Here is an 11201-nt window from a genome sequence, read left to right as displayed (position 1 = left end):
AGAGCTGGAACCTAGGCTACTTTCTACTCATGGTCATTGGAGATGTGAGGGACATGTTAGGGGGCGAGAGGGAGGAGATAGCATAAAACAGTGACATGGATTTCAAAAGGGAAAAAAAAATAAAGGAGATTAAAGTGTCTGAAAGATTCCAGGAATAAAATTCATGGAAACAATTATGAAATAGCAGTTGAAAAGAAAAAGGTGATAACACTATTCTATTGAGAGAAAACCGGAGATGATGCCACTCCTGAAAATGTCCTCATTTTATTTCACGGTAAATTAAATACTGTAATGCAGTATTAAAAATTTGTTATTTTTTTTAGAATATTGATAAGATAGTCTGAACTTACAGGTACAGAAATATAACAGAGCATTGCTCAAATGGTTTAGAATTAGTTTCTCTAATAACTAACAAATGTGTCACATAAGTCCAGTATAACATTTTTATTGGCACTTGAAATAAATGTATTACTCACTAGTGGATGTGCCAGAAAGAAAATCCCCACCCTACTTCCACCCCCACAGAGCTACAAATGATTATTTATTAAGCAGTGACAGAGTGACTTGGAGTGCAAAACAGAAGTCATCATGGTTATCTGTGTTCCTAAAGATTAACTTTCACATAGCGTTGAAATCAAAAAAAGGTTGGGCACTAAGAAACCAAAAACTCAGTTTTGCTTCTGGTGCTTGCAATTGTAACTGGCTTAATTTCTAAGTGATACCCTTTTAGACTATTAAATATCCTGTTTCCCGTATTTACTAAATACAATGAAGTTAGGTATTAAGCTGAAATATCTCCCACAGGAAGGCTTTCAAAGTTGAGAGTGTAGCCTTCTTCACTCATCATTTATCCAACCATTATGTATCCTAGTCAAACCTGGGGGTGGGGGGTGTCTTTCCCTTCTGTTTCCAGTAGACTTAAGGTGTTCTGAGAATTTTCAGCATCCGATGATATTACCCTAGAACCAGGTAAAGTTTACATGAAAAGAATTTAGCTAAAGTTTCTGACTTCAAAAAAAATCTTGTACACTCTTCTGGACCAAGCACTATACTAAGCTATACATAGCTATTGGTTGGTTAGTACCCTAGAAATATTGGTTAAGGAATTTCTCTGTTAGGATGAAAGTGTGAGGAGCAGTATGGTATTACTCCCCAGAGAAACAAGCAAAGCTAAAGAAAGCTATAAAAATACAACCTTTATTTAAAGTCTCTGGAAAGAGTCCTAAGGGCTCAGAACCAATGAAGAAACATTTACTCAAGGAAATCTACTAAAACTCAGTAAGAATATTAAATCATGACCCATTCTCTCCCTTACCACCTGCCCCTTGCAGCCCCAAGTTAGCTCAGCTTGGCAGACACTCTGGGCGAAAATGGCCGAGAAGATGGGCTGCCTCTCCCCTCAGCTACCAGATAAGGGTCACCATATCTCATCTGAAGGACAAGCCACAGGCGTTTCTCATGCCCCCACCTCTGAGCGTAAGTGGCTACATTCTGGTGTGAAGCTGAGATAGTCGAGGGTTTTCTCCTTCCATTGAGCCCCACAGGATAACGACTGTATCCTGGAAACTGCAGACTGGAATATTGGGGCCCTGATCTCCCGCAAGCCAGCTCACTTACAGGGCAGCGTTGTGACAATCAGCCCGGAAGCCCAGGGGCTACTGCCCTATGCAGCACTCAGAAGAGCGGCTCAGATGTTGCTCAAGGGGAGAATCACTCCCTAAGAAAGGAGAGCTTGCGACTTCTCCCTAAAGGAGTGGACTCTATTTGAAAGAGAATGTGGAGAAAATCAAGCCAAAGTTTATCCTCAAAGACAATAGCTCTTTTTAATTAGCAACAAGCTAAACTACAAGGGAGAGAAACAGGGAAAGGGCTAAGAAGGGCCCTCTCCTGGTCAGAATACACCTCAAAATCTGGCTTCAAAGCTGCCCCTGTCCAAATTTAATTGTCAGATTGCTGGGCAATTCATGCCTTGGGGCATGTCATGAACAGTAGAGCCATCGAGCAGTAGGCAGTGGAACCCGAGCATTGGGTGTAGTACCAAACGCAGGAGATAGCCCATCAGACTAATCAGGAAAGGAGGCTGCTAAAACGGGGCCTGCTAAAACCACTGTCATCTCCAGAGGACTGTATATATGCCCACGACTATACTCTTGGAGGAGCAGCATCAGGGTTTCACACTCTGGGGGAAACAAACTTCACGAAAATAGTCTTGCCATGTCACTAAACAAATGAAAAAAAGCAAACAACATTAACAAAAATTCCATGCGGGGAGAAAGAGAGAGAGGAATCACTTTCCAAAGCTGCTGTATTGTCTAAAATACCCAGTTTTTTTTAAAAAAATTATTTATTTATTTATTTATTTATTTATTTATTTATTTATTTATGATAGACATAGAGTGAGAGAGAGAGAGAGAGAGAGAGAGAGAGAGATGCAGAGTGTGTCACAGGCAGAGGGAGAAGCAGGCTTCATGCTGGGAGCCCGATGCGGGACTTGATCCCGGGACTCCAGGATCGCGCCCTGGGCCAAAGGCAGGCGCTAAACCGCTGAGCCACCCAGGGATCCCCTAAAATACCCAGTTTTTAACAAAAAATTGTGACAACTCCAAAGAAACAGGTGAAGTGTAACCCATACACAAGAAAAAGAGCAGGCAATAGAAATTGTGAGAGGGACCGGAAGTTATATTTAAGTCTTTAAAGAAGCCATTATAAATATGTTCAAAGAACTAAAGGAAACCATGCTTAAAGAAGTAAAGGAAGTTACCTTTCTCTGATTGACTTGTTTCACTTAGCACAATACCCTCGAGGTTCCATCCATGCCTCTGCAAATGGCAAGATTTCATTTTTCGATGGCTGAGTAATATTCCACTGTACGTATATGTGTGTGTGTGTGTGTGTGTGTGTGTATCTCTATCTCACATCTTTATTCATTCATTTAATTGATGGACATCTGGGCTCTTTCTATAGACATCTCCCATTTTCCATTCAGTGATGTAATGAGCACTGGGTGTTATACACAACTGATGAATCACTGAACTCTAACCTCTGAAACTAATAATATACTATGTTAATTAACTGAATTTAAGTAAAATATTAAATTAAAAAGAGAGGTAAATGAAGCTCTGAAGAAAATATCAAGGAGACTATCAAAAAGAGGATTCAAATTCTGAAGTTGAAAAGTACAGTAACTGAAATAAATTCATTATAGTGGCTCAACAGTCAATTTGGGCAGAGGAGTCCTTAAAGATAATTATGTGGACAGAGGTTATGCAATCCACAGAGAAAAAAATGAAGAAAAATAAACAGAAAAAATGTGGGATACTTTTGGGTCCACCAATATAATGAAAATACCAGAAACTGAGGAGAAAAAGAAGGAAAGAGAAAAGACCTTCCAGAGAATAATGGCTGAAAACTTCCGTTTGATGAAAAACATTAATCAACACATCTAGGGAGCCTAATGTATTCCAAGTAGGAAAAATGCAGAGATCCACACCTTAACATATCCTCGGAAGAATGCTGAACGCCAAAGACAAGAGAGGAAGTCTTGAAAGGAGCAACAGGACTTGTCATGTACAAGGAACCCTGAAAAGTGAACAGCTGACTTCTTATTAAAAAACAGGGAGATTAGAAAGTAGTGGGATGGCTTATTCAGCGCTCAAACAAAACAAAATAAAATGAAACAAACAAAAATCCCTGTCAACCTAGAATCCTATATCTAGCAAGACTTTATTTCAGAGGTGAAGGCAAAACAAAGACATTTCCAAATAGACAAAAGCTTAGAGGATTAACTGCTAAGGCAACCCACCTCATAAGAGGTACTGAATACATTTCTTCAGATTGCAAGCAAGTAAACCCACATGGAAATCTAAATCCATACACAAAAAAACCAAAAAGCAGTGGTAAAGGTAACTATGTAATTATAAATATATATTTAATATTATATATGTAAATAAATATTATATATAAATTATTAAAAATATAAATGTACCTTTCTACTCATGATTTAAAAAGCGTTGATGTAAAGAAATATGTATATAATTGTTGGGCTTATAAGTGACAGAAATGCACCATATTTGACAATAATAACACGAAGGTGGTGAGTGGGAGCAGAGTTGTACTGGAGTTAGAGGTAATGCCAGATGGTAACTTGAACCCAGAGGAACAAATGAAGAGAACCAGAAATGATAAATAAAAATGTAAACAGAGCATCCTCTGTAAGTATAAACTTGATCGTTTTTCTTCAACAGACATACGATTACATAGAATAATTATATTCTGTAATGCATATAAGATGAAATACACATAACAATAATAGTATAAAAATGGAATATAATAAAGCTATATAGGAGGTAACATTTCCATATCTCACTGCAATTTAGTTTTAAGTCTAAAGAGATTCTTATAAGATGTATATATGGTAAGCCCCAGAGCAACCATGAAGAAAATAACTCAAAAATATGGTGAAAAATCATTAAAGTGGTTTTTTTCCTATGTGAAACAAAAGTAAAACGGTGGATACTTCTGTCCAATACACCAATAATCTACCAACAGTGAATATGAGTGGATTAAATAATCAAAAAGCAGAGGCTGTCAGACTGCATAAAAACAAATATAACTCCTAGTTGTAACTCTGTGACCTTCGACTAGGTTGGCAAACTCTATAGGTGGTGGTGGTGGTGGGGGGGGGTTAAATCTGGGCAACTACCTGTTTTCATAAACAAAATTTTATTGTACCACACTCACACCTATTTATGTATTGTCTACAGGTGCTTCTGCATTACAATAGCTGTGTTAAGAAGCTGTGACACAGACCTTATGGCTTATAAAGCCTAAAATACTTACTATCTGACACTTTACAATAAAGTTTGCTGACTTTTTTTCTTTTTTTTCTTTTAAGGTTTACTTATTTATTCATGAGAGACAGAGAGACAGAGAGAGAGAGAGACAGGCAGAGGGAGAAGCAGGCTCCTTGCAGGGAGCCCAATGTGGAACTCAATCCCAGGACCCCGGGATCATGACCTGAGCAGAAGGTAGATGCTCAACCACTGAGTCACCCAGGTGTTCCAGTCTGCTGACTTCTTATGTAAAGGAAACCCAGTGTAGAAATTCTTCTTCAACTGATTCTATTCCCCAGGAGAGTAAGAAGTAAGGCCATCATTTAAGAGTGAAACGAGGAAGTCTTAGAAGTTTGAGGACAGAGAATCATAAAATAGATAACCAGTGAAAAAGGTAGTAAATGTACCAGGGTAATCGAATAGAGTTGTCAGATGGCACTAAGCACCCCACTTAAGGAGAGTGGCAAGTGTGCATGTTTATCTTTCTTTGAAAGAGACCTGCATCCCAAGAGGTGCTTAAAATGGATTACTTGGGTTTCAAAATTGGTTCCAAAGATACAGGAACATTTTTGATCCCAACTAACTAAAAATTAAATGTTAATTTGAAACTTAAGTTTTTCTACTTTCAACTGCGTAAAATTGACACCTGGTTTACATTTTTATCTGTGTGGTTTTAGAGGGGTCAACGTGGAACTTTTTAAGAGAGAAGAAAAATGATTTGTGCTATCTTAGAATGAGTATTCCAGAAGACACACCCTTCTTGTGGTAAAGCATTGTAATCAAGTCAAACAGAGCAGGAAGAGACTTAAACTCTAGATAGAATTACCAATTTTTAAATGATAAGGAAAATCCTACTTATTCTGTTGATACTACGTGCAAGAAGGAAAACTTAATCACAACAAATGCTGCTCTATTTATTTTCAATCTATAATCTGAAAATTATACTGTATTTGTCATGGAAGTAAAAATATACTCAGAATATGCAGATAAAAATGGACTCTGTAGTATTTCTTTCCCTTGAAGTGCTCAAAGTACTTTGGGGCAGATCACTATTTTGAGGAATTCAATAATCTCTTTGGAAAGCAAGTATTTTATTATCAGTTTGCACAATTTTCATAGTTCATCCTAGTATTTGAGAAATGCAAATTAGTTTGATTAGAGGAAAAAAAAAAATAGTGACCTATTCAGCCAGTAAAGAAACGTGATCATCTTTAAGACGAACTGAGGTAAAAGGCTAGTTAAATAAACAGGTAGGGGATCCCTGGGTGGCGCAGCGGTTTAGCACCTGCCTTTGGCCCAGGGCGCGATCCTGGAGACCTGGGATCGAATCTCACGTTGGGCTCCCGGTGCATGGAGCCTGCTTCTCCCTCTGTCTATGTCTCTGCCTCTCTCTCTCTCTCACTGTGTGCCTATCATAAATAAATAAAATAAAAAATTAAAAAAAAAAACAGGTAGTAGTGGGTTTTTTTTTTGAAACTAACATTTATTAAACACCTTCTGTTTGCCTAAGTATGCTAGCAGTGAAACACGATCTGTGTAAAAAGAAGCACCTCTTCTCCTAGCCTATTCTAGTTTAGTTCTAACTCTTAAGCCCATTTATATTGAAGGATATCAGGGCAGCTCAGGTGGCTCAGCGGTTTAGCGCTGCCTTCAGCCCATGGTGTGATCCTGGAGACCCGGGATTGAGTCCTGTGTCGGGCTCCCTGCATGGAGCCTGCTTCTCCCTCTGCCTGTGTCTCTGCCTCTCTCTCTATATATTACTCTGTGTCTCTCATAAATTAATAAAATATTTAAAATAAATAAGTAAATTGAAGGATATCAGAAAAAGAAATGTCTTGATATTAATAAAATAAATAAATAAATTGAAGGATATCAGAAAAAGAAATGTCTTGGTATGGCACTTAGGATAAAATGTCGGACACCAATTCCTTCCAATTCCTTCCAGTGATACATGGTTGAGTATATTCTCAGAAAAGAAATGATGCAAGTCTTACTGCTTTGGTATAACCAAGAGCAGAAATTATCACTAATTATAGTTCCTTATGCTTTTCTTCTTTTCTACATGTTTTTTTCCCTTTGCTTGAGGTTTACTTTTCAATGTTTAGAGATCAACTGCATCTAAGTATGGTAGTAAGTCAAGCAAGATTTAACTATATTCCCTGTGAAAGTGGGCCTGCCCTTTTGTACCTTCACTTTTAAAATCTGAATATCATTTTGATTCTGAAAAAAAGCAAAATCTTGTATTACTTCTTTAGATTGATATGAGAAATTATTTGCCACATGCCACTTACTTACTTTCATAACATCTTTAAAAATGTTACACATAGGGACATGTCATAGTTCCCATAAGTGTATTACATAAAAAAAATTTAAGGTACTCTGTGCTTTCTATACTATTGTCAAAATTTTCTTTTTAAATTTACATTTTAAGTATTTTCCTTAGGCTTTTAATTCATAATGCAAAAGCTTTATGTTTTACAATATTTATCCTTTGCATTCTCTGAAATAGTTTAAGAATTATTAATTTCCTAGTGTAATATAACTAAAAAAAATAAATAAATTGCTTGTAATAATGGAAGGGGAAATGAGGACTAAATGAACAGTACTGGCTTATGAACACTTTATAAATTCTGTAGGATTCACTGTGACAAAGGAAAAGTTCTTTTTTGAAATTATTTTACTTTATTTTTTTCATCCTGATAAGTGCCCTCTTTAAGCCCCATCCCTATATTTGCCCCACCTCCCAACCACCTCCCCCTGGTAGCCACCAGTTCTACATAGTTAAGAGTCAGGATCACAATGTTTTTAAATGTCAAAGAATATTGGATAAAACTTTTATTTTGAATGTGATTTAAAATCACAGAATCAAACTTCAGAATCACTTATAATTTACTGCTTAATCAAAATTAACATAAAATGTAACAAATTATATTTTTAACTCAAACTGACAAACTACTTTCTAAAGAAACTTTCTGCTCTATGCTATCATAATTTCTCCTATGGAGTATCAGCAAATAATGTAGTTACACTGTGCCACAAATAGTTAAAAGCAACATTTGTAGATAATTTGAGTAAGATATACACATACATCACTCAAAACAAACATTAAGGTTATTTTCTCTGGAAAGTTAGCTTACAAACAAAAAGAAGAAACCCAAATCCACATATTGTAATAGCCGTCCTCTTCAAAATTCTACTATTCCATGTAGATACTTCTTCCATTAATGGGATATGAGTTGGATCATTTTCTCGCTCATTTTGCAACTAATATTTAGTACAAGAAAATGAAAAGAGTTAATGTAAAGTACACAAAATATTTTTGATTTTAAAAAATATAATATCCATGTTAATTTAGTTGATGTAGAGGCAGCCAATGCAAGATTCCCATGGAAGATTTAAAGTGAACACATATCTTAAAAGACAGTCTTTTCCCCCTAGGATCCCATTATAGTAAATTATTAGTTTCACATTAAGAATAAATGCTTTCATAGATTATTACATTTTAAAATCCTGTTTTTGTATCAGGAGATAAAGTTCCTTGAATGTGAAAGTTTCTATTTTTACCTACAAGCAATGACAACTGTTATTTTCCCTTCTATATTAATATCAAATGATTTCTTTAAAAAAGTGAACCATTCTTGTAGCATACCTACAATACATGAAATTTAACAGAAACTAGAAGATTTGATGCTACTGCTAGAAGTTTAACCCTTTATTTAAACATAATTGCAGGAACAAATACTAACAAAACTTAAGTGGTTCTTTTAGGACTTCTCAGCAATGAAAGTACACGGCCCAGTCAGTTTCTAAATACTCACACATAGAACTCTGTTGCTAAAGAGAAGGCCCCCCAACTCGTGTGTGTACGTTGTGTGTATGTGTATGTATGAGGAAAAGAAAAGGGGAAGATAGATAGTTCATGGGGGAGGGGCATAAGAGGGAGAATGAGGAGAAGCCAAAAGATCCTCAAAAGATAAAAAGAATCAAGCACATTTATAGAGTGATATATACTAGAAACATCCTGGGCTGGAGTGGTGACATAAATATTTTCAACATTAGCAAGAATAACTACTCCTAAAATCTACAGTGTAAATATTTAATTTAAAAAGCCTGCAAAATTAATTTTAAATTTACAGCAGAAAACAGACTTCAATGCCAATCTCATTAATACTGTATTCTTGGCCTAACTTCCAAATGGCTTCATTCAGTAACAGATTCCTTTTTGACACTGATGCTCCATTTACTGAATCCTGAGACAGCCATTCCTTTTATTAACCAATTACTTAGCATGACCCTTTCTGACAGGAGCCTGTCAGTGTGTTGCTTTGAAAGAGAGTGATGTGGTGTTAAAGTCTAGCCTTGACCTCTCCTACCCTCTCTCTTTGTTACCTACATCTATGGTATCTCATATATTTTTAAATTTGCTTCAATTATTATTGGTAAACTGAAATAGCCTAAGTTTAACAGGCATAATAGCATACTCCCAAATCTGGAAGCCGTCATAGTTCTCTAAATCAAATCTCATTATGGTGATTACTATTTAAGACTAATCCAGAAAAACCAATGAAATAGCTTGTTCCAAAATGAAGACTTTCCTGACCAAAGAACTGTATCTGCTATTATTATAAACCAATAAATGTGTTTTCAAGGCTGGTTCCTATATAGAAATGTATAAATTCAAGGTAGAGAATGCCAAAGAAAGAAGACTTTGCATTTAGCTACATAAAGCTAAAATTTCTCCTTATAGGTATACATTTTTAAAATAAATATTATGGTACCTGATTGAATTGTTTGTTTTAGAATCAAAGTCACCCCTAGAGAAGTGTTTCTTAATTTCATGCCTTTAGGAAAAACCTTTTCTCTCTCTCTAATTTCATCTCAGTCTTTCTTCCCTACTCCCCAAATGTTTTTAGTTCATCTTGAAGAAATCAAATAATTACCAATCCTGAGGCAAAGATGTCTTGGGGAATTTCCTACACTAAACATTAAAGGATGATGCTCTGCAGGAAGTATCTCTATGTAAGTCCTTCCAAATCTCCCCTGGATCCTCATGAAAAATATCATGCTAAGTAAAATCAATACCATTTTCCTTCACCTTCTTTGAGATGATGAAGGTAGTAGAGATGAGTGGTGCTGTAATTCTCAGGTTGTCAACAAGTTCAGAAAGTAGAAAATTAGATTTTTGTATGAGAAAGTTTGTTTGAGGAGTGGTGTGGATTAAAGGAACACAAAAGTGGAAGGAGAATAGTTAGGAGACTAATGTGTAGCACCGTTGCCTGACATACAGCAGGCACTTTTATGCCTGTGAATGAATAAATGTCAGGGATAATACAACTTCTAAGATGCCTCTTTCTCTAGAAAGAAGGCATCTTCTACAAGAGTCCTGAGATATATTGCTCATTTCCCCATTTAAAATGTATTTATTCCCCTATTATTTTGTAAAATTTGCTTCACAATTTTCTGTTCACTTTTTAAAAAGACTCCTTTTAATCGAGCATATGTTAATAGGCAGAATGACAAATTACCCGGAACACGTATAAAATTGATTTTGAGAAGAACTTTGATAAAATACTAATGAAAATATCAAATGACTTATGGTTGAAGATGCACAAATTGAATGCCTAATCTAACATTCATTTCAGCTTATAGATACCAAAGATACTTATTAAAACAGACTTGGGGAAATCAAAAGCAAGCTCTTTTGCCACATGAAAGTGTTTTCCTTTATTATCTGTCTTTAACAGAGTTCCCCATTTCAGCAACTTGGATCTTGTTATAGCCAATTTTTTTATAGCCAATTTTTTAAGGGGGGGAAATCATCTATCCTTAAATCCAAATACACAGTTCTTATGTGTACAGAAACAAAAAAAAGCCCATACTCTTTAAGTCTAGAAAATAGACTATTTCATCTAAAAATCTATCTTATCAATAGAACTGATAAATGTCATTTTCATAATTTTTCATCTGCATATTTATATGCAAATAAATTTTACAAATATAACTTCCTATCTTTAACAAGTTGATACTTGATTTGCATTATTTTTTTTTGACTGGCTGCATATCATTATAACAAACTGGTGTACCATAATTCATTAAATCATTCTCCTGGCATAGGCCATTATGATATATACAAATTTGAAATCATTAAACTATTGAAGGATACAAATATTTTTATGGTCCTTGGCACATCTTGCCAAACTGTTTCTGAAAGGGGTTGTGATACCAGTCTCACATGAAAATAGCAGATTGGTGAAGAACCAATAATGGGTAGGGTGATGGATTCTCTCTTGCTAATTTAAAAGGTGAAAATAATAGATCTTGTTCTTTTAGTCTGCATTCATAAGAATGAATGACCCACAAAGTTTGTTT

At 35.6% G+C, this 11201-nt stretch overlaps 1 protein-coding gene across 1 annotated transcript in view; it reads right to left on the bottom strand.

Annotated features, from left to right (window-relative positions):
* Window positions 1-7569: 7569 nt before the first annotated feature.
* The window catches only part of ASZ1 (ankyrin repeat, SAM and basic leucine zipper domain containing 1), a 52181-nt gene continuing 48549 nt past the window's right edge, over window positions 7570-11201 (bottom strand). The window contains exon 13 of the mRNA XM_072783318.1: window positions 7570-8096. Coding sequence (XP_072639419.1) covers window positions 7944-8096 — 153 coding nt within the window. The 3' untranslated portion in view covers window positions 7570-7943. The remainder of the gene's footprint in view (window positions 8097-11201) is intronic.

This window comes from Canis lupus, chromosome 18 (genome assembly GCF_048164855.1).
Source record: "Canis lupus baileyi chromosome 18, mCanLup2.hap1, whole genome shotgun sequence".
In the NCBI taxonomy this organism is placed as follows: Eukaryota; Metazoa; Chordata; class Mammalia; order Carnivora; family Canidae; genus Canis; species Canis lupus.
The sequence above is the reverse complement of the archived record's forward strand: the minus strand, read 5'-3'. Positions and strand labels throughout refer to the sequence as shown.